Raw genomic sequence first — 24,965 nt, 5'->3', positions numbered from 1 at the left:
ATCACTGAACTTTATAAAAATAAATATACATAAATAAGTAAAAATAAGTTAAGAATTAACACAAGCAATATACTAAAAGCAATAAAAAATAGATATAAAATATAGAGAATAAAGTTGAAAATCATGGAGCATAAGTGAGAATAAAGTCACATAACAAATATAAGCAAGAAATTTTCAAGGCAGGGCACCTCTATTCCAAACTCTTGTCGACAGAGAGGCATCCTACGCAGTGGTTATTAATGAGCATTGCTCTTCTGGACTAAACTTAATTAGGGGGTGTCCCCCAGGGTTCAGTACTGGGCCTCATTGTTTTAAATATTTATTAGTGATACTGATAAAGGAATGTCAAGTTTAATACCTAAGTTTTCTGATAATAAAGTAGCAGATCTTTCCAACAAAGATATGCTACTTTGAAGTAACATATCTCTCCAACAAAGGTTGGAAAGATATGCCACTTCAATAAGACTTAGATGAATTAGAAAGGTAGGCTGTAAAGTGGCAATTGAGGTTTAACACTGATAAATGCAAAGTACAGCACTTGGGTGTCTGTAATTCCAGAATAACATACCAACTGGATGAACCACATTCAAGGCAGTGGAGAATGAAAAAAAGACTAATTGTACAAACATGAAAAAGGAGGTTTTATGCATTGGTTAAGCCATATCTTGAGTATATGGCATATGGATATGAAAGGCTCATTTTAGGAAGGATGTGAGCTGTTGTAACAGATTCAAAGAAGAACAAGGTTAGTCAAGGCTGGTCACAAAAAAGGAATTCTGACCAAAAAAAAAGTATTTCTATAAAGTGTAGAATCCAAAAACTAAACATCTGACAGGAGACCTGACTGAAGAGTTTAGGGCTTAAAATGAATTGAATGAATTAAATGCTGATAGCATCTTTACACTTTCTTGGGCAATGTGCACAAGGAGACATAAATTTAACTTGTATAAAAGAATTGCTGAAGTTAGATGTGAAAATTCACTTTCAGCCAGAGAGTGATTGATGGAATAAATTTCTGTTTGGTGTTGCATAAGTGGGCAGTTTCAATAAATTTAAAGAGGGATTAAACAAATTATTAGAGGGGATAGACTACCAACAATGTTTTTAGAGTCTATAACTTTATAAAGGAAACTACTTTGAAGTAGATGACAAATCACCAATGCATAACAATAGAGGTATATTTATTATAATATTATTCTCTTTACTGTAATGGTTAACCTCATATTTATAATTTGCTTTCTTTAATTTAAATTAGAATTGGGCTTAAAATATTGCTGGTAAAAATTATTTAAGCTAATATATATGAAGTTTATATAATTTACCCCCAAATGTAAATATTTACATTTAATGAAAAATATTCAACTTTACATGGACTAACAAAGAAGCCATTAACAAAGGAATATTATGCTTACTTCATTACTCTGGTCAGAAAGTGCAGGTGATCCATTGGAATTTGTTCCCTATAATTAACAAATGATAAACAAATTAACATTCCATTTACTTTCATTTTTTTACATTAAAAATTATTGTACATGTTGATTCACAATTCATGCAACCTAATTTATAAGTGTTAATTTATCATTGTTTTTAATAAGGCTATAAACTAAGCAAACAACTTTACAAATGTAGCTGTTAGCATAATATATATAGATATATAATGAAAAACAGTATTATGAGTAATGATATTATGAGTAAAAGTATCATGGCAAAAAAACAAAAATAAGGGTAGCAGTACATTATAGGCCAAATGACTATAACGAGTAATAGTAAGGAGCAATACAGACAAATAGAGTGGGCTGGCTGGCAAATCAGAATGTCTTATAACAGTGAAATTTTAAATTTCCAGATATTTACCAGAAACTTATGGAATGGTCACTCCCACAGTAGCAGAACCCTTCTGGCTTTATAGGATGACAGGCTTCTACACCAGCATGAGAGGCAACAAGGAAAAGCAATACTCTTTATCTGATTATTGGCAGCAATTCTACATACATTAAAAATCTGCAGATGAAAGAATCACAAGATAGCAGCAGTCACAGCACATTGATGTAGGATTTATGTAAAGACAAGATGTATAACTACTGTTATGAGTAAAGAGAAGGGACTGCTTTCATAAAGATTTTTTATAAAGGTTTTAAGCAGTATTTAAATTCTTTTAAATGGGACCAACTGCAAATTCTAAATGGGAAGCCTTCAGAGAAGTAATTACAGAAACTACTAGGCTTTTCTTACCAGCAGGGATGGGCATGCCAGAAATATAATAACTAATAACTGAAAGGAAATTGGAAGAGAAATTGTTGAGGCTAAAAGTAAATAAGGTACCTGGGGGCTGATGGAATCTATACAATTATATTAAGAGCAGCAAAAGAGGTAAATAAACCTTTAGCCATAATTACGCATCTTGGATTCAGGAGAGGTCTCTATGGATTTTGAGATGTAGAAATGGTATCACTAAAGGGAAACATGAGCAATTATAGACCTATAAGCTTGTCTTCTGTTCCAGGGAAAATAATGGAGTCAAATAAAGAAGTAATGCAAGGATCATCCTGACAGGAATGCAGTTATAGAGCAATCACAGCATGCATTCATTAATAGAAGATCTTGTCCGACCAATCTGATTGGCTACTATTATTTAGTATCAAAGACACTGGATACAAAAAATAATTTTAATATCATACAGTTAGAATCCAGCAATGCTTTTAATGCTGTTCTCCACAAAAGACTGTTGCTCAAACATGGTTAAGTGCCAGAAGACAGCTAGATAATTAACATACAGAGAGTCTACAATGATCCTATTAAAGAAAGAATTTATTTTGGCTGCAAAGTGGACAAGAAACGGGTTTCATATACGTGCTACACTTCACATCTCAGAGTACAGTTAAAAAAAAAAAAAAAAGCATCACTGCGACTCTTTTTTCCATGGTGTGTACGGAGCCAACTAATCATGCCAACCATTGCTATTTTTGCATAATGCAAATTGAAGGATGAAAAGGAAAAGACAGGGAAAAAAATTCTTTATCAACTTCCACAACAGACGGAGCTTTATTCCAGCAATCTAAAGCAACATGCTGGCTAAAGGCATATTTTGGCACATCTATTCTAAAATTTTGAGTTTATACCCCCTCAGGTTCATAATCTGAGCAAGAGGAAGAATCCCATCAGCATTGAGCCTGTTCAAACATTCAAGGCCTTATATACCTCAATTACATTATCTTGCAGATGCCTAGTCTCCAGATGCTGCAATTTGCAAAGAACTTAGGCCTTTCTTGCTAAGAGCACCTTTTTGTTTCCCTCATCAACCTTGTTGCCCTTTTCTGTAGGAAAGATGTAGCTACCCTACATCCTTCCTAAAATGAGGCCTCCACACATGTACGCAGTACTGAAGGTGTGACCTGACTATTGCCTTAAATAAAGGGATAATCACCTTATCTCTGCTAGCAAAATTCCTGTATGACATTGACAACACCCCCATGAGCTACTCTTGCAGACCGTCTGCACTGCTCAGAAAACTTCATATCTGACTGCCCAATTATCCCCAAGGTCTTTTTCATTCTCCACTACCCTGAGTGTAGCACCACACAATTGGTACATTTCTCTGGGGTTACTGCTACCATATGCAGTACTTTGCATTTGTGAATGTTCAACTGTGAATGTGAAGTTGCCATTTCACAGCCCATCTGCCCAAATTTTCTAGATCCTGTTGAAGTAGCACACTGCCATTACTTCATTAACAACCCTGTCAACCTTTGTGTCACCTGCAAACTTGGAAATTAAGTCTGATATACCTTCATCAATATTGATAAGTATACAAAACAACAATGGGCACAATGCCAAACCCTGGGGGACTGCACTAATAACATTGGTCCACAAAGAGCAGTGCCTATTGATTACCATTCTGTCTTCTCCCACTGAACCATCCTTTTATCCATTATAGCAACTTTCCCTTAATTCCATGCTGCTGAAATTTGTACAGTAATCTTCCATGTGCAATGGTGCAAAAGCTTTCCTGAAATCCAAGTATATGATATTAAAATTATTTTTTGCATCCAGTTCCTTTGTGACCATCATCATCATCAACCATTATCAATCCACTACAGAATGAATGCCTCTCCAGCAACTTTCCAGTTCCTTCTATTTTGTGCAATGGACATCCATTTACTACACACAAACTCATGAATTTCATCTGTCCATCTCCTTTGTTGTCATCTAGGTTTTCTTCTAGCTCCTCTTGGGTACCATTCTGTTATCCTCTTAGTCCATCTGTCATGTCTTTGAGTTTTGTGTTCTGCCCAAGACCATTTTAGTTCTTTAGTTTTGATAAGAATGTCCTTTACTAGAGTTTTCTGCCTAATCTATGTGTTTTTCTTCTTATCTAACAGTCTGATTATCAATATAATTCGTTCCATTCTTTGCTGTGTAGTTCTCAGCTTCTCTTCCATTCTTTTGGTGAGTGCCCAAGTTTCATTTCCACTAAGTCATGTCAATAGTATACATTGGTTCATTATTTTATGTTTCAGACAAATTGGGATATTGCTCCTCGGTATGTGACTATATTTCCTGAATGCTATCCATTCAAAATTTATTCTTCTCTTGACTTCCAGCCATTTATCATTATTACAGCTGATGACTTGTCCCAGATAAGTATATGACTCCACCTTTTCAATTACTGCTCCTTCAATCATTCTATCCTTTTCTATGGCATACTTATTCATCATTACTTTTGTTTTAGCCATATTCACCTTTAGTCTAAAATCCTTACTAACTGTGCATAACTGATTAAGATTTTCCTCTAATTCTTTGGGATCATGGATTATGACCACAATGTCATCTGCAAATCGTAAATAGTTTAGGTACTCTCCATTCACATTGACTCCTTTCCGCAACCAGTCTAATCTTCTGAAAGCTTCCTCAAGGGCAGCAGTAAACAACTTTGGAGATATTGTCTCCTTGTCAAACTCCTTTCTCAATTTTAAATTTGCTACTGTCATTGTCTAGTCTAATAAAGGAGGGAGCGTTCTCATATATTTTCTTCAAAATCATAATATATGGGGTATCTATGCCTTGTGTTTCCAGTGCCCGAAACATTACCTTATGCTGTATGGAATCAAATGCCTTTTCATAATCCACAAATGCCAGGCATAATGGTGTTTTATATTCATTGCTTTCTCCATTAGCTGTGACATTGCATGAAGGTGATCCATACTTGAGAATCCTGTCCTAAAGCCAGCTTTCTCTCTCGGTTGATTCTCATCAAGTATTCTTCATAATCTGTTAGTCATGACCCTTGTGAACAAATTTTAGATGTGGGATAACAAGCTAATTGGTCTATAATTTCCAATTTCTGATTTATCTCCTTTCTTATGCAGCAAAACTATGGTTGCATTATTCCACTCCTTATGCATCACACCTTTTCTAATGCAGTTTGTGAAGAGTCTTGCCAGTTTTTGTGTCATTTCTTTTCCTCCCAATTTTAACAACTCTATAGTAACTTCATCTTCCCCTGGGGCTTTATGATTCTTCAACACATGTTTTACCTCATCAGGAAGGATATCGGGTATGTCGTATGTGTTACTAATTTGCAATCCATCTTCCCCAATGCTGGCATTGTTCCCTCGCTCCTTGTATGATTCTCTTTAGTAGTCTTCTATGCCTTCTCTGCTATTTATAAGTACACCATCGCTATTCTTCAGTTTCAGTATCATTTGTCTTTCTGTATTACTGCTCATGGCTGTTGATTTAAATCCTTTGTTTCTCCTTAATGCTTGTGCTATCTTTCTTGTGTTAAATCTTCTTATGTCCTCTCTCAGCCTCTTTCTAATGGCTTTGCATAATTCAGTTTACTCAATTTTCTCCCTGTCAGTGTTTTTCTTGCTCTTCATTTGTCGTCTTCGGTTCATCATGACAAGTGTTTCTTGACTAATTTTTTCTTCTTTGGATTTCTTTTTACCTATACGTTTCTTGGGCTTTATCACTTTCAGAAAGTTGTAATATTCCTCGTCGATATCTTGGTTCTGAGCCATCTGCAGAAGCTCAAACTTGTTCTTAAGATCCAGTACATACTGCTTTTTCTCCTCTCCTGTTATCTCAAAGACCTTCGTATTACAGTAGACTCTCGATTTCTCAGTTAATCCAAAAATACAGACGTTTCCGACATACGTAAGAGATACGTTCCAGGACTTCTTACTTCATTGAGTTTTATGTAACTCGGGAATGACTAGTAACATATTGCTACAATATTATTATTGGAAAATCTGAATTCAGCGCAATACTTGTTAATGTTTGATCATTTTCACACATTCTTATTAGTTTAATTTTCTGATCCAAATCGATCGCTTTCCTTTTCTTGGTAGATGTACTAGTACCGCTGTCACTTATTCTCTTAGTCGGCACCATGATAACTGTCAAAATGAAATTGTCTGTAAAGAACTTCATAGGGATAAAACTCACTATTATCATCCCACACAAGCCCACATTTTACTAAAGCTCATTTCTGGAGGTCAATAAAAACAATTTGCACTTTCCATTTTATTGGGAGTTTCTGTTAGCCCAATCTATTATAAATGGGTAGTAAACTATCTTATTGCATTTGCGATAATACCAATAGCTGGAATTCTGTTTGTTTTTATGTTAAAGTGTGTGTCCCCTTCACTGAAATCTTCACGTCATATAAAAAACCCATAAATAATTGTAAGAATCTTTTCTTTTTTTCCTATTTTTTTGCTTGTTACTCCGAACTCACTTGTGCAATTTGTGCATGCCGTGATCGTCATTGTTGATTTCTTCTTATTATTATTTTTTGTTATTTTAAATTTTACAATCCTAAAAAAAAAAAAAAAATTGAGTGAAAACAAAAAGTAAATCCATAGTTGCATAAGTCAGGGACTTACTGTATCGAAAAATGTTCAGCAACCTACGTAAAAAATATGCTGATAGATAAAAAAAACGTACCACGTACTACTCCTGTGTCCAGTACGATGCTCCCCTTTATTTTTTGTGATGTCGATTTTAAATCTAATTGCTTCCCTTAATTTTTGACAATGTCGTGTATGGTTTGGTGACCACACCAACATTATAGATTTAATGGATACACCATTTTCAAACTTTTGAATAATTTCAAGTCTTTGTTTAACTGAAAGTGCAACTCTTTTGCATTTAACTTTTATTTTCGTGATTTCTAAACAAAAAAAAAAAAATATATTTACTATAAAAAAAATTTTGAAATCCCTGACATAAATAATGAAACAAAATTTGTCCTTAACAATCAATACAATGCATTAAAACAAACTAAACATTTGGTCTCTCTTTTTTTTTTTTTTTTTTTTTAATTTGGAGTTTTGAAGCGTCCCTGTTAATCTGATCCCGGTAAATCGAGAGTCTGCTGTATTTACTCGAGCCAGTTTTTTTTCTTTCTTTTCTTACATCTATATCAAGTGTGCATCTTACCATTCTGTGATCACTTCCAACATTTACCTTGTTCAGGATGGCAACATCATTCACGATATATCTTCTGTTAGTGAGGATGAAGTCGATTTCATTAGTTAATAAATTTGGGCTCTTCCATGTCCACTTTCTGTTCATCCTTTTCTAGAAAAAAAGTGTTCATTACTGACAATCCTCGAGATTCTGCAAATTCCACAAGTCTTTCACCTCTTTCATTTCTTTCTTTCACCAATTCCAAAATTTCCTATAGTTCCCCTTTCTGCGCTGTTTTGTCTCTTTCCAACCATAGCATTGACTTCCCCATAATGATAGTGTAGTGGGTTTTCTGCTCATCTAGAAGACTCTTAATTTCAGTGTACATTTCTTCAACCTCTTTATCATCATGGCTCGATGTTGGTGCAAAAATCATAACCTTTAGCTTGTACCTCTTAGAAATCCTGAGTAGTAGTCTTGACACCCTTGGTGATGTACTTTTGAATTCCAAAATGTTGTTTTTTATATCTTTATAGACCAGAAAGCCAATCCACCATTGCTCCTTTCACTGTTTCCATTGGTGTACAGCTGATTTCCACTTGATAAACTTATAAGTGATTCATTTCTTCTTCTTGTCTCAGCCAAACCAATAATATTCCAATTCACATTTTCTAATTCCTTTTCCAGCTCTAATATCATGTCTTCACCGATGAGCTATATTACGTTGTAACACGCCAAGTTCAGTTTCCGTGCATGGCAGCCTGGTCGTACCCAGAGATTCTTAGCACCCTCTGCTGCTTCCACTCTGATCCTCTCGCTGCCGTAAGAGGTTGAGTGAAAGCTGCTGGGGACTGAGGGCCATTTGTTTTGTTGTGCTGCCATGTACTGGAGGGTTTGGTCTTTTCCTCTTCATGCTGACGAGGCATCTTGAAGAGAATCATCCTACACTTTCGTTGCCACCTAAGTGACATAACAGGGCTTACCATCGAGGTGTGCATGAGTAGATTTTAGAGAGGCAGACCAACTGGACTTCTAAATCTTCTGAGATATAAATATATTGGATCCATCAATGTTTCAGACTGAGTATCTGATAATACACAGAATGCCTGTTCCCCCTCTAAGCCTCTGTGACCACATCATAGTATCCAATCAAACTAGTCAGACAAGACTTGCCCTTAACAAACCCATTCTGTCTGAATTATTACTGTAGTCTTGTCTAGATGATCGTACAATGCTTTTTTAACCAGGGAATCCATTATTTTCCCCAGAACACAAGTTAAACTAACACGTCTGTAATTACTTGTGTCATCCTTTGATCCCCATTTGTGAATTTGGGGATATTTGCACATCTCCAGTCCATGGGGAGCTCCCTTGAGTCCAAGAATGATCTCATAATTATGGCTATGGGTTTGCTTACTTCCATTGCTGCTTCCTTTAATATAAATGAATATATCCATCCACTCCAGGTGCGTTCTTATGTATAACTTTTACAAAATCATTTAGCTCTGTTTGATAAACTTCTGGGCTCCACTTCCCTACAGAATTCCTAATGTGTGAATGTAGATTCTAAAATGCTCATTAAGTTTGTTCGCTATCTGAGTAGGATCATCAACAGTTCGAACCATTGTTATTAAGTGGATCAATCTGGTTCTTCCTATTCCTTCTAGAGTTGATATAAGTAAATAAGTCTTTGCTGTTTTTCCTCTGCATCCTTTGTCAAAGATTTCTCATAATCCACCTTTGCTTGCCTAACCTCCTTTGTGACTTGATTGCAGACTAGCTTATCTATTACAGGCTTCTGTGTCACCTGATAATTTTCATGCATCTCATGCATTTTTCTTCTCTACCACAAGTCTCATTAGTTCATCTGATATTCATTTAGGCCTAAACCCCGAATAGTATTTCTTAGTTGGTATAAAAAGACTGGTAGCTTCCAAGATTAATTCCTGGAATGCTTCCCATTTAGAATTCACCATTGGTAACATCATCAGTTGATCCCACTGTATAGAATTTAAAAACTGTCCGAGACCAATGTAGCCACCTTTACGAAAGCAAAAACCCTTCCCTTTACTCCCGATGTTATTTACATCTTTATGTAAATCCCACATGTGTATACTGTGATCACTGTCAGATAATGGTTCCTTTATCTGCAAATTCGTAATGTACGAATAATCACTGCTAATAATTAGGTCAATATTATTACTCCCTCTGGCTGCCCCATGAACATGCTGCTGTAGAAAAACAATCAACCAATAAATCCACAAAAGTCTTGCTAGTGTGCAAGTGACCAACCCACAAGTTCCAGTCAATATCTGGGAAGTTAAAATCCTCGTTATAAGCCATTCTGATTTACTGGACCACCATTTCTCTGTAATGTAGTTTGTTGTACTCATCAGAGTCATTAGGCCTATAATACATTCCTACCCTCATTTTTGCAACTGGATGCACTTCCTTAGATTTTGTGTTTCTTAACTAATAGCACAACCTCTCCTCCCTTCCTATCCTTTCTGTATACATTTGACTCCCCAAATTCCAATTCCGCATATCTGTATGACACCACATGTCTCATAACCCAACAATATCTGCCTTTGTTGTCTTGACCAGTACTTCAAATTCATCAAATTTATTTACTATACTCCAAGCATTGGTGTACATGCAAGTATACATACACTTGTTCTTACATTTAATTACCCTAACACAGCCCATGTTTCATGATGACTCCCAACAGCTCTTCAGATCCCCAGAAATTTGCCTTCCAGATTACTGCTCAGACCAATAGAAACAATGCAAGAATCACTTCCACCTCTATCTGTGACTACTGTTAGTCTATTAGTCTGTGTATCCCCACAAGCTAGCAGAGTTTTACAACCCAGCTAACATTGCCTCGATAGCATCAGCAAATAATTTGCACACTTTCTATTTAAGTGTATTCCATCCCTGTAGAAGCAGTCTTTCCTGTCAACAAGCAGAGACCACACTGAGAAAAATTCTACCCAATGAGCCTTACACAATCTCTCCAGGGCCATATTGATTGACAAGACTCTTATTTACTCCCTCCTATCATGTCTGGGCAGAATTGCAGACACTTTCAAATTTAACCCTAACTCATGAATTTTTTTCAGCATTGACCTGTACTTGTTAAGTAATTCAACAGGTCTCCTACTCTTAATGTTATTAGTGCCAATGAGTACAAAAAAATCACCTTTTGCGCCTTTAAAAGATATCTGCTCTACAATATAATCAAATTTTTCTCCTGGAAGACATGCCCTGGTCCTATTTCGCCCATCCTTTTTGCACAATATAGTTCCCATTTCCCTGAAAATAGAGTCACCGACAACAACTAATTCTTGTAGGACCAGCGCATTCTGCCCTGGGGATTGCTGCTACGTTGCCATCAGATCAAGTGCAAACTGTGGAGATGTTGTGGGCAGCTGAGAGCTTGATCTGCTCCCCAATCCTCTGAGGACATCCACCCTGTAATTCAAACTCTATAAAGACTAATAACAATGCTGAGTTGGTGCCTAACTCCCTCACACTCCTTACATCGAGCACACAAAGACATCCCCCTTGGTAATATCATTTCCCATTCCTGATAGCCCCACAAACATCAAACAAGCAGTACATTTCAAAAGGCTGTGATTCAGAGGACAAGCCACAGCACTCCCATTTCCTTGAGCCTTTTGCTTTGCTGCTCTGGTCTGAGGCATGATTTCGATTCGCTTTCACTACAATTAAAAATACTACATTAAACTTATATCCCAATGCAGTAATTACACTATACAGGCACTCCCCGGCTTACATAATTGCTGGCTGGTGCAAACATATTTTGCATCCAGTAGGAATAAATGGAGGTATCGTGAAAATATCATAATGTGAACCCAATAACAGATTGTTTTTGGTAATTTGTTCCAAGACCTCAGAAGTTGAAATTTTTGCTTATACAACTAAGCTATTTATCTCTCTAAAAGGACATTTTTATAATGGAAACTGCACTACACTTTCATCGTTATCATGTGTTCCGTTATAAGAATTAATTTTGAATGCATCATGATATTTTTCTAAAACACATTTCTGGAGGTCACTACCATAAAACAATAAAAACAATTTGCACTTTCCAGTTTATTGGGCTTTTCTTTTAGCACAATCTATTATAAATGGATAGTAAACTCAATCTTATTGCATTGGTGATAATACTGATAACTGGAATTCTGTGGGTTTTTTTCATTATGGTATTTTGGTGAAATGAGTTCCCCTTCTCTGAAATCTTCAATCATATAAAAAAACAAATAAATTTTCAGAATCTTCTCTTCATTCCTATTTACTTATTACAATGGTGAAGGGAATTGGACCAACAGAAAGTGCAAGTGCTAGCAGTGTTAGGAAACCAAACAAAATTGATTTAGAAATGAAGATGATTAATTAAGTAGTACAAAGCAGGACAAAATTTGTCTTCAATTGCATGGAATTAGGTCTTGCTGCTTCAATAGTGAATACTATTTTAAGGGACAGTGCGCATATAAAAGAACATGTTAAAGGATCAAAGCATTTAAGATCAATAGTGATCACAACAGAGTGTTAGCATTAGTAGAGGCATATGATGCAAGAAAGCAAGCTTATGCCGCATCAGCCAAAAAAAAAAAAAAAAAAAAAAACCACTTCCACTTCACCCCTCCATTCGTTTGAAATACCTGCCCAGCTGAGCCTTAAATTTATTTAGGCTATCAACTTCCACGACAAGGGATGGAAGTCTGTTCCACCAACCAACCACCCGCTGGGTAAAGGCAAATTTCCGCACGTCTATCCTATATCTGTCTTTCTCAATTTGAATTTATGCCCTTTCTGTGATTATTCTGAGCAAGAGAAAGAATCCCATCAGCATTGAGCATGCTCAAACCATTCAAGGCTTTATACAGCTCTATCAGATCACCTTGCTGGTGCCTAGTATCCAGACACTGTAATTTGCAAAACTTCAGCCTTTCTTCTTAAGAGCACCCCTTTGTTCCATTCACTAATCTTGTTGCCCTTCTCTGTACTCGTTCCAGCAGCTCTACATCCTTCTTGAAATGAGACCTCCAGACCTGTATACAGTACTCTAGGTGTGGCCTGACCATTGCCTTATACAAGGGAATAATCACCTCCTTATCCCTGCTAGCAAAATTCCTGTATATCATTCCTGTATGTACACAATGAGCTACTCTTGCAGCCTGTCTGCACTGCTCAGAGAACTTCATATCTGCCTGCACAATTACCCCCAGGTCCTTTTCATTCTCTACCACTGCCAGTGTAGTACCACAGAGTTGATACGTTGCTCTGGGGTTGCTGTTTCCCATATATAGTATGTTAAACTTCATTTGCCACCTCTCAGCCCATCTGCTCAACCTTTCCAGATCCTGTTGCAGCAGCATAGTGTCAGTAGTGTCCTTGACAACCCTGCCAACCTTTGTATCGTCTGCAAACTTGGACATTAAGCTTGATATACCATCATCAATATCATTTATAAATACAGAAAACAATAATGGACCCAACACTGAATCCTGAGGGACTCCACTAATAACATTAGTCCATGATGAGCAGTGTCCATTAATTACCACTCTCTGTCTTCTCCCCCTCAACCACTCCTTTATCCATAGCAGCAATTTGCCTCCAATGCCACACTGCTCCAATTTGTGCAGCAGTCTTCCATTTGCAACAGTATCAAAAGTCTTTCTAAGATCCAAGTATATAATATCAAAGTTATTCCCTGCATCCAGTTATTTTGTGACTGCATCATAGTATCCAATCAAATTGGTCAGGCAAGACTTCACCCTAACAAAACCATGCTGTGTCCGAGCTATAACTGAAGTCTTGTCTAGATGATTCTGCAGTGCCTCCATTAATTTTCCTGGAACAGACGTTAAACTCACAGGTCTATAATTACTTGTGTCGGCCTTTGATCCTCCTTTGTGAATTGGGGTCACATTTGCACATCTCCAATCTGTGGGTACCTCCCCTGAGTCCCAGGAAGCTCTCATAATTATGGCTAAGGGTTTGCTTACTTCCTTTGCTGCCTCCTTTAATATAACTGGATAGATCCCATCCACCCCAGGTGCCTTTCTTGTATTTATCTTTAACAATTTCTCCTCCACTTTACTCTCAGTTATTACGAGATTCTCAAGCTTACTGCCAGAGTTGAATACACCTCTGGCATTCCCGTTGCTGAATAACTCCTCATGTATCAGGATCATCAACAGTTGATCCATCGATATCAAGTGGACCAATCTGATTCATCCCCTTCCTTCTAGAGTTTACATAAGTAAAGAACTCTTTGCTGTTTTTCTTTGCATCCCTTGCCAAAGATTTCTCGTAATCCGCCTTCGCCTGCCTAACCTCCTTTGTAATTTGGTTACAGATCAACTTGTATATATCATAGGCTTCTGTGTCAAGTGTTAATTTATATGTATCCCATGCATTTTTCTTCTCTGTCATGTCTCATTAGTTCATCTGACATCCATTTAGGCCTAAACCTTGAACAATATTTCTTAGTTGGTATGTAAAGCCTAGTAGCTTCCAAGTTAAGTTCTTTGAATGCTTCCCATTTTGAATTTGCTGTTGGTAACATCTTCAGTTGGTTCCACTGTATAGAATTTAAATACTGTCTCAGCCATCGTAGTTGCCTTTACGAAAGCAATAACCCTTCCCTTTACCCCTGATGGTAGTTATCGCTTTAAGTAAATCCCACTTCAGCACACTGTGATCACTGCCACCTAGTGGTTCCTTTATCTGCAGATTCTTAATGCATGAAGAATCATTACTGATAATCAAATCAAGAGTATTACTCCATCTAGTTGTCTCCCAAACATGCTGATGTAGAAAACAATCATCCAATAAATCCACAAAAGCCTTGCTAGTGTATGAGTGACCAACCCACAAATTCCAGTCAATATCCGGGAAATTAAAATCCCCCATTATAAGACTCTCTGATGTAATGGCCCACTATTTCCCTGTACAGTTCCTTATTATACTCATCAGAGTCATTAGGCCTATAGCACACTCCTACTCTCAATTTTGATCTCCCAATGCTTATGTCACACCAAGCTGACTCGACACTGCACTGTCCAGCGATGTCAACTGGCTTCACTTCCTTGGATTTTATGTGTGTCTTAACTAATAGCATAACCCCCTCCTCTCTTCCTATCCTTTCTGTAGACGTTGTACTCCCAAATTCCAGTTCTGCATCCTTTATATCTGTGCGACACCACGTCTCTGATATCCCAACAATATCCGCCCTTGATGCTTTGAGCAATACCTCAAATTCATCAAATTTATTTACCAAACTCCTAGCATTGGTGTACACGCAAGTATACATGCACCTGTTTCTATTTTTAACTACCCTAACACAACCCATGCGTTTACTTGTACTGCAATGACTCCCAGCAGTCTCTGAAATATCCTGCATCTTGTTTTTCAGGCTTCTGCTCATTCCAATAGAATCAGTGCAAGAATCACTTTCACTTCTGCCAGTGGCTACTGTTAATCTATTAGTCTTTGTATCCCCCCCCAAGGTAGCAGTTTTCCAACCCACCTAACACTGCCTCAATAGCATCGGCAAATATTCTTGTGTTCAGGTGTTATATCGAAGTGGAAAAGCTATTAATAATATGGATGGAAAATCAGATTTAGAAGCAAGTGCCCCTGAGTCCAATGGCCATTCGAGCAAAGCAAGAAGCATTTATGAAGATATTAAGGATAAGTACGGTGAACAGCAAGCCAAATTCATGGCAAGCAACGGCTAGTTTAATAGGTTTAAGCATCGTGCTGGTTTCCAAGGACATTAAAGTATGTGGTGAAGTCGCCAGTGCCGATTCTGCAGCTGCAGCAGAAATTTGATGTGTTGGAAAAAACCCTTCTAAATCTCCACAGCCTTCAAATTCCACAGTGGCATGCTTATCAGCTGGAGAGATAATTCTGGCAATGATGCTCGAAAGGTAAAATTTGCTGATGTTATGCCTCTCTCTCTCTCTCTCTCTCTCTGTAATTTTTCTTGCACATGAAATAAAAAAAAACTAAATAAATAATTCTATTTACATGTTTAGCAAACATTTCTTTTTTGCTTCAATCAAATTCAGTGCACATAGTTGTGAGTGCTGCATTTAGGGAAATTCCGACTTACGTAAAATTCGACTTATGTAGAGTTCCATGGAATGCAACCCTTATGTAAGTTGGAGAGTGGCTGTATATATATATATATATATATATATATATATATATATATATATATATATATTTCAGTATTGAGCTTAAGGTATATGTATTTTGTATCTCCTACGAAGTTTATGTTATATGAATTCCATATCTCTTATCAAGTTTAAATTATATGTATTAAGTTAGAATGTTATGTTTGTAAATTCAAAGTAGTTATAATAGATAATATATTTAACTATCTATTGCCAATACCTATGTGATTCAAACTCTCGCACGAGCTATTTGAGATACTATATCTACTCTAAATCACTGATTCTAATAGCTCTACAAATATTATGGACTAAAAGATAAAGTTAAATTAAGTAGTGGTAAAAATTATAGTTTAGAATCCTCTGCTGATATTTATTATGCTGTACAAGTCACATAGAAACTTCCAATATCTGCTAAATCAATATGAAAAACAATAGTGGCAGAATTCAAATGCTACTATACAGTGGTGGGAAGCAAAAATTGTAAAATCTGGTTCTCTATCACTTTACTCCCCTTTTCAAGGTAAAAAAGAAAAACCAAACATAGACCAAAAGTAGCATAGCTCACATGCCGTTCGGCATGAAACAGCCTTTAGGGACTGGTTCGGTGAAATTCTAGGAACAGGTTCGAACGAACTGGCTAAATCCCACCACTGCTCCTATCGATACAATGCCGGCAGAAGTTGGCTGTGTTTTTTTAATGCAATTACAAAGGCCAAGTAAAGAATAAATACACCAAATTAAGCAGGAAATCACAAAAAAACACTACGCTACTAAATTTTATCAAAGTGAATTAAATGATCATGTGCTTGATTTAAACCTAGCTAAGGCATGGGCAAAGCTTTTGGAATATAGGCTGAAGGAATAGAATTTACTGCAAAATGATACAACTATATCTATATACATTCTTCATATTTTGCTATAGTAATGATCTTGATGCCCTTGGGAGAAAACATAAACCAAAGAATGGAGTTTTTTACGTTTAATCTGATGTTTGTTTGTTATTTAGTTTTAAGGAGCATTAGCAACTAAGGCCATATTGCTCCGGGAATATGCGATGGTCATTCCCTGACCTTTCCGCATCCTCCGTATTTGGTGGTGATGGGCTCGAACCCCGGTCTAATCAAGAAGCATGTGCTATGCACTGCTGCTCCTTCCCACCTGGCTACGGAGGTGCCTCTGTTTCTGAAATTCAGTATAAAACCTGTGCTACTTCAAAATGGAAACACAAAAGAAGCCTAGGAGAATATGAAATTTCTTTTAAGAAGAGTACAATACAATAAATACAATTGGCACATCTACTAGATTTGATCTCGGCAGATGTGCCATTTGTTCAAAGTTCCAAGTTATTGGGTTCAATTTGGATAGAGTTCAAAATCCATGAGATTTACTGTACAGGTAAATTTACTGCTTAACGCTGATAATTCGTTCAGGAAAAACAGAGCGCTAAGTGAATCCGCACTAAGCGAGCGCGGCATTCCCATAAGGTAACATATATATTTGTGAGTTGCGGTCGGTGCCATAGGATATTTTCTAATCAATAATAAACAGTAGTGAAAAGATGCACAAATTTCGGTCAAAATATTTAATATTCAAATATTTGTACATATAAAATATTCTGAATTACATACATATATAATTATGTGGTAACTACTTACGTATCAAAATTAAACTTAAAATTCCAATTAAAATCATGAATTTAATTGATCTAAATTGATGAACTTAATCATGAAAAATGTGTCGATTTCGGGTTGTACTTTGGCCCTCTCCTTGGGAAACTAAAAGGGGTTTTAATTAAAAATCCCATGCAGCGTTACCACCCAACAACAAAATCAACCAATCCTTCACTGCTTTGAAACCTGGCATGTTTTTTCTGCTTTCAATATGAAACTTCTTTTAGGTATTCGTTTCCAAAAAAGTCCTGCTTCATCTATGTTAAAAACTTGTTGAGAAGTATAACACACAATACCCTTCAATAATTTTAACAAGTCTTTTTTGAAAGTTCCTTGATCTGTACTTGTGGTTACTCACTGGATTTTAATCTGTTCAACCAGCTCTTACTAGTTTTAAATGGTTCCACATCATCATATAGGCTAATTGTTTTTTTTTTTTTTTTTTTTGTTTTATAATATTTAACTTAACTGAATTCTGCATTGGATATTATCTTCAATAAAATTAGTTAAAGTCTCTCCATTTCAATCCTAATAGCCAGCCTAGCCCTAGTTGCTTGCAGTGGAAAAGCTGTTTTCTCGGTGCTAAATAAATTTTTTTATTTTTATAATTGTTCTTACAGTTAAACCTGCCAGTCCTCAATTATGGCACACATCCGCTTGTCATTGTCCGGAATCAATTCACTTCAAAACGTCTAATTTAATTTTCAAATTCAGTCTTTTTCTTACATTTGTAGTCTTCGTACTGCATCCAGATGTTGTTGCTTTTTCATTCTTATCCACCATTATTAACTATTCAAAAATGTAACTGCGTTGGTTGCTTTAATTATGATACAATGTTCGAGTGAACTGTCTATTATGCACAATGTCTAATACTGTACTGAGTGATGACTAGACTTCAGATAAATGCATACAATGCAAATATTACAAGCAATATACTTGATTATTTTTTAAAATGTTGATCTTGGAACTACGCAACAAGTCACTATACTGCAATTAAATTACCGTGAGAGAAAATTTTCACTGAGGATGGGAAAATTTCTCAAGTCTGCATGGGAAATGTTTTAATGCTGTTTTGCTATTCATTTTCAAGTTAGAATCCATCAGATGAAACATTTTCGTTAAATATGCCCAAAATGCAATCTGTACGCTGGTAAAAGAGCGTTATAGTGGTTTGTGACAGTGTTACAGTCAGATAAGAGTTTATAATATAAGAAGAGCGTCATTGTGAATCAGCGTAAAGCGAACCTCATTATAACAAGGGCCTGCTGTACTTTGAGAGTTAAAAAATCAAAAGCTTAATTTGTTGTCTGGTTTAATCCCCCCGCTATTCGCGGGGGTTATGGTCCTGATAAATGCCACGAATACTGAGTTATGGCTCCCATAGTAATAAAGGGGTTCCGTTCCAAAGTATGAAATATATAAGAAAAACTAGTCTAAAATTTTGTCTATGTTTATATTATATGTACCTTCATAATATGACTATGTACATATATAGTACATAGTGAAATGCAAGCACATGGCATTGAAATGAAAATAAGAAACAATTTAATATTAAATGTAAATATTTATTAGAAATTTCAAACAAATCTTTCAAACCAGCACCTTTGCTTTCCCGCCAATGCTATCACCAGTTTCGCTAAAGTGTTGATAAAGGAGTTTTGCCTTTTTACGAATGATGAATGAACTTAACGGAATTTTTTTTTGAGTTCGGTCTTCTATCCACAGATTTAAAGCCTTTTCCATTTTTTCAAATTTAACATCACGAGTTACAGAGCAAATTTTTGAAGCAATTAGCGCGTTTTCCCAGACACTACGGTGGATTTTTTCTTCCAATTTTTTGATTGATCGTACGGTTGACTCATTGATTTTATAATGTTTTGCCACTGAGGAGACACTTTCACCGTTAGAAATTTTGTCTAATAAGTCAATTTTATTCGCTAATGTCATCACCTTCTTTGATATTTTCACATTTCCCTTGTTATTCGTAGCCATATTTTTGTACAGGTTAGAAAGAACTTGTCCACAATAAAGTCACTTTCTTCCGTTAACATGCTTGAAAAAGTCTGTTTTACACTGCAAAACAGTAGATTTATCACTTTTGTAAGCATATCAATTTACAAATTGATAAATTTATTCAATTTATAAGCATATAAATTAAAAGCAAACGACGAAATCTTCCATGACAAGCGCATTACACATACTGAACAAGGATTAGTGAGAAACATCCACGCTCGCGATTTTGTCACCCCTCTCCCCACACCTGCTGAGCGCTGTTTTGACTGGGAAAGATAATTTTAGCCACGCCCATGTTTTTTTATGGCGGAAAATGTTCACAAACCACGAATACAGATACTGCAAATAGCGGGGGTTTACTGTATTAAATATTCACATTTAATTATTAAATGTAAAAAATAAGTTAAAAAAAAAAAGAAGATAGATATTTCAGAAAAAAGCAGGGGGTTTTCTTAAAGCAGTACAAATTAAATTTCACTGGCAAAATACACATTTTATATTAAAATACAGGCTTAGGATTATTTATGAGTACAGTATGCTTTTAAACATTAGCTTACCTAATATTTTTCTCTGTAAATTTTGTGTTTTTGATTGCTTCAAGAAACATACCATTGCAGACCAAGCTCCCTTCAGAAAGGTTTTGTTCATAACAATTATTCTGTTGTCAGGAACATTTCCAAAGCTTCACCAGAAAGAGATCTGAACTCTGTTTTTCTTCCCTGGCTGAATATTCTCTCACACTCAGCACTTCTATGAGGAATTGTTAAAATGCCAAGCATTACTTGGGATATTTGTCATATTTCAAGCTTCCTTATGCACTTGTCAGTTCTCCAGCCAAAGACAATTGTATATCATTTGTTTCATTAGGATCTAGTAGGTTTGCATACTGACACTGACAGAACTGATGATGCAAAACATCTACTGCTTCATCTATTTCTTTATCTTTAACAAAACCAAAAAGTGCTGGAAACTTATCCACAAAAAATTTCGAATTTAAAAATTTGACGTTGCACTGCCAATTGATAATTTGTGCTACCTCAGCATTAATACGAACATAATTTTTCAATGGAAACTTGTGTGCCATGTATTTACATGTAGCCATAAAGTACTTCCTAACTGAGAAAAAGAACAGAATCTTTTCCTCTTGTTTTAGACTCTGCATGACCTTGGCAGTAGAAATGCCAACAACCCAGTCAGAATCATCCTGGTTTAGTATGCTATGATAATCAACTTCCAAAATGGAAGTGAATGATTTGAAAATTGTTGGTAAAATAAATTTGCAAATAATATTCTTCAATATATGTAAGAGTAATGCCCTCAATCCATAGATGTTAGGTACAGTGGATTGAACAGTTATGGTTGGATTTTCAAATTCTGTGTTCATATTTAAAAGAAAAAAGCAAACTACTTTATTCAAGCCAAAAGAGAGAAACATGAAGAGAATTTCTGCACAAATGAGGATAATACACTTAGAATTATTAGCTTGCTTGGCCTCTATGATTGCTTTCACCAAAAGTCCCTTTTCTTGAGTTTATCAATTTGTCTTCTTTCAAACTTTTGAATCATGAACTGGATTTGAATGTGAGTCAGTGATTGATGTTCTTATCAATTTGGTATCTGACAAGTGCTTGCTGCTTTTCTAACCATTTGTCAAAGGTTGTCACTGTTCTATTTTAAAGTGAACACCTACTGCAGAATATAACAGTGGCACCCCAAAGACAATCATGTACACACATGCTTCAAAATTACTTTTTACTTCAGCAGCATGCATCAGTTGAATTTGCTTAAATCTATCTTTCCTTTTAGCTTTAGCACTTCTTTCTAGAGGGTAGTAAATGTCCACCAAGTATTCATCCATTTTTAGAGAAAGGTATGCAGCTCTTTTCAGCACAAAGTTAACAAGATGACAAATACAGCAATATTACCACCAAGTGCTCAACTCCTCTTTTAATACCCTTGATAATACACTTTTTGGCCTACCATAACAGGTGCATTATAAACAGTACACATCAGACAATTTTTTGAGGGAATCCCACATGCTTTCAGATTGCACAGAAGAAAATTCTCAATGATGTGTCCTCTTCTAATATTGATACTGACAGCAAGCTGCTTTTGACTGACTTTTTATTATTATCACTATACATTAAAAATAGTTTTCCTCCTAGCAATATTTAATTGAGTCAATGGGAGAAGGCGGGGAAATTACGTCACTTATTTTAGCAAATTGGAAAAGAGGGCAGGGCAATTACATCACTATAAACGTGCAGGTAAATAATTACCTTGTCTTCCATTGAAAGACAACTGTGCCTCCGTAACATTCACCAACCTTGTGCACGTGCTTCACTGTCTAATACACGACCATGCCTGGCATCATTTGATGTTCCATTGTAATGTCAGCTGATGAAGGGATCCAATATAGTTTGTATATTTGTAAATAGTTTAGTTAAATATTTGTCCTGCTCTTTTGAATGCAACAATATCCCTCATGCATTATGGAACCGAAAGCAAAATGCCTGTTCCTAAGTGACCTATGTAACCGCAGGTAAATAACTGCATAGTGATATTTATTCGACCTTGAGAATGCCATGTGGTGGGGTAGCCAATGGGAGAAAAGGGATATGAGTCATGTGGTACAAGTGGGGGGGCAATTTCGTCACTACAAATGTGCAGGTAAATAATTACACATTGCGTTTCGACAAGATTTGACTTACTCCATCATACCTCTACATTTTATGTAGAAAAGCATGTGTGGGGGTTGGTGAGTAAAGTGAGCAGGGGCGAAGCCCCCTCGTTACTATTGTTATTACCTAAGCCCACCACAACCAGCTACAGCTTGGAATCACTTTCATTACTGCCATCTGCAGCAGTAGAAAATGGCCCATTTTTCAGAGTCATCGCTACCTTTCCTTTCCCTATCCATGCAATTTCAATAAAACTGCTGCTACTTTCATTCTTCAGAAACTGTAGTTTTTACTATTTCACTATCAGGAAAACATATTTCTAAACAATGTGCCTGTATCATCAGCTCAACTCAGAGGAAATGTATGTTTTATGACAAAAGATGCAAATAAACATTCAGCACATACACCATCACAAAGTCCAATATCTATTTTTGCATTTCTTCCTATTTCTTTATGCTGTCATTACACTTATTGTTTGACAATGTGATTACACTGCATTTCCTGCCACTTGAACCTGAAAAATAACATTGACTATTTTTTGCCTTTTTCAGATTTTATGACTCATGGAAAATCTTGCATAATGCCTTCTGAAATTTTACATCATATTTCTTTGGTACCTTTCTGAAATACATTGTAAATCAGCTTTGAACCACACAAACCTAATAAAATATCACACACTACACAGAACAATACTGATATGACACTTTATTTTTCAACTTAGACTATCACAGAACACTTTACAAAAGTTTCTTTATATAAAACACAGATTTAGAAAAAAGAAACTCTTTGTTACCAACTATGTTACAATGGTGAGAAGGGGCAAACCAAGTAAAAAAAGGCTAATTCTCATTTGTAAACCTGGATAATTGGCAGATATGGGAACACTATCCTTGCCCCCCCCCTATACTTTTGAACAGTACAAGTGTCTCCCTATAAGATGAATGAAGACAAGTGCAGATATTCATCATGTCTACCCAACCATCAGTCCACTGCCATGAAAGTAGTTCCTTTCTCTAATGTTAGCAGGATGAGCACATTTCATATATTCTCTTAACAAGATGTCCAGAATCAGTTTCAATACTGAATCTTGACTTATCTGTAAAGAAAACAATGGATCAGAGAGAGAGTTGTTGTTGTTTTGGTTTTTAGGAGCATTAGCAACTAAGGCCATATTGCTCTGGGGATATGCGTCATTCCCTGACCTTTCCGCATCCTCCGTATTTGGTGATCACGGGCTCGAACCCCACTCTAATCAACGTGTGCTATGCACTGCCACTCCTGCCCACAGAGGCACCTCATAGAGAGAGAGACTATTCTCTGCACCTGGTCAGACAGGCTCTCCTGTGAAGGGATGAAGGGAACACAAACCACAGGCCATCTTGCACAGTCTCCTTTCCAAGAGCTCTCTTTAAACTTAATTTCTGTCGTCATGAGCTTGAAAATAGCTGCCTGCAGACTGAAAACGTAACCTTGAAAGTAAGGTCAAAGGTCTTGGCAGACCCTGAACTTGCCTTCAAGACACTTCTCTCATGTCTCCTCATGATGCTGTCATAACCTTGAATTCTTGACATGTTTAAGGCTCTGGCCACCTGAACTAGTGACTCTTCTGCTCTCATCTTCTAATGGCTTTCTCCACTTTGAATCTTACAAACAACTACATTGCATCCTACAGAAAGAGAAAATTTAATCAGATGTGCTCTGCACTGCATTGAATTATAAGTTAATGGTGTTGATGTAGCATTCACTTTTACAGCCTACCTCCTTTACATTTTTCAGAAGTTAAAATCCTTTTCTAATACCAATATTTGTATTTATTATGTTAAATTACATAAGATTGCCAAATTAAGTAAAAATTTACTCAATTATGTTTAAAAAACAAGCCAAAACACAAGTGTAACTTAACTTTTGGACACCTTTTATTTTTCATTAAAAATAAAATGTACCTTTAAAATCTTGATTTCATCATCTAACTTTTTCACTAATTCTTTTTCTATTCGGACTGCATCTTGATTAGTTTTCACTAACGAATTCAACCTTATTGTCTGTGCAGAAAGATCTTTTGTAATTTTCTTTTCTTTCTCCAGCTGTGTTTTTACTTCCTCTAGCTCCTATATATGAAAATGGAAAATAAAGAGCTATTTTGTGTAAACTTTTACAATGAAATGTTAAAAGAGACCTTCCCACATATTTTAATGCAGAAAAAACAGAACAGTCTAGATTTAACTCACTGATTAAACATATGAAATATCAGTATTATGTGCAAAAATCAATATATATTATATTTCTTTCTTTATTTTCACACACACTCCTTGAAATCAATATTTATTGAGGGAATGGTTCATTAAAATACAAGAAAAGTTTACAATCAGTTTGAAGTAGGAGCTTAACGGGCTTTCAGTTAGAGCATTAAACAGATTAGTGACATTTCCACTTCTAGGGTTTTGCATATAATTAGTAAATTTATGAAAGCAATTAACATGAAAAAGCTTACTTTAATTAGAAATGCTATATTTATGTAAAAACGTTTTTATTTGAATTATTATCAAGTATCTGAATGATGTTACTTGTACTGTACATGGTTAACAGTAAATCCAGAACAATAAATGTCTGTCAGAAACTCAATAACATCGTACAGCAGGAGTAAATTAATTTTATTAGTGCTGCCAAACTGAAGCATTATCAAAGGAAACATCACAAAAGATGTTCAAAATGAGTGCCATGTGATGGGAGACAGGCTTCAACATGGCATGAGAGGTAATCTATTAAAGACAACACAGTGCAAGTGGCACTAGGTTGTTTTTAATAGCAGCAGCAACTTCATGGATGCAAATCAACAAGTCATCTTGTAACTCTGTGGTGTGAACAATTTGTTTCATGTGACTGCACACCTAAAAATTCAATGGATTTTTATCCAATCCAATGGATCAGGAGAGCATGGCGGCCAAGAAATGTGACCAATTCAATGATTTCGGTAA

General features: G+C 36.0%; 1 protein-coding gene across 5 annotated transcripts in view; it reads right to left on the bottom strand.

Moving 5' to 3' along the window:
- LOC150088570 (uncharacterized) overlaps positions 1-24,965 on the bottom strand; it is a 453,076-nt gene that overhangs the window by 69,383 nt on the left and 358,728 nt on the right. For all 5 annotated transcript variants that reach the window (XR_016546740.1, XM_090369575.1, XM_090369576.1 and 2 more), the window contains 2 exons: positions 23,934-24,098; positions 1,413-1,460 (listed from right to left, as the gene is read on the bottom strand). Coding sequence is in view for 4 of the 5 variants with exons in the window: in XM_090369575.1 (XP_090225701.1) it covers positions 1,413-1,460; positions 23,934-24,098 (213 nt within the window). In the remaining variant the exon portion in view is untranslated. The remainder of the gene's footprint in view (positions 1-1,412; positions 1,461-23,933; positions 24,099-24,965) is intronic.

The sequence above is a fragment of the Mastigoproctus giganteus genome, chromosome 3, assembly GCF_048544385.1.
Source record: "Mastigoproctus giganteus isolate SK-2022 chromosome 3, ASM4854438v1, whole genome shotgun sequence".
In the NCBI taxonomy this organism is placed as follows: domain Eukaryota; kingdom Metazoa; phylum Arthropoda; class Arachnida; order Uropygi; family Thelyphonidae; genus Mastigoproctus; species Mastigoproctus giganteus.
The sequence above is the reverse complement of the archived record's forward strand: the minus strand, read 5'-3'. Positions and strand labels throughout refer to the sequence as shown.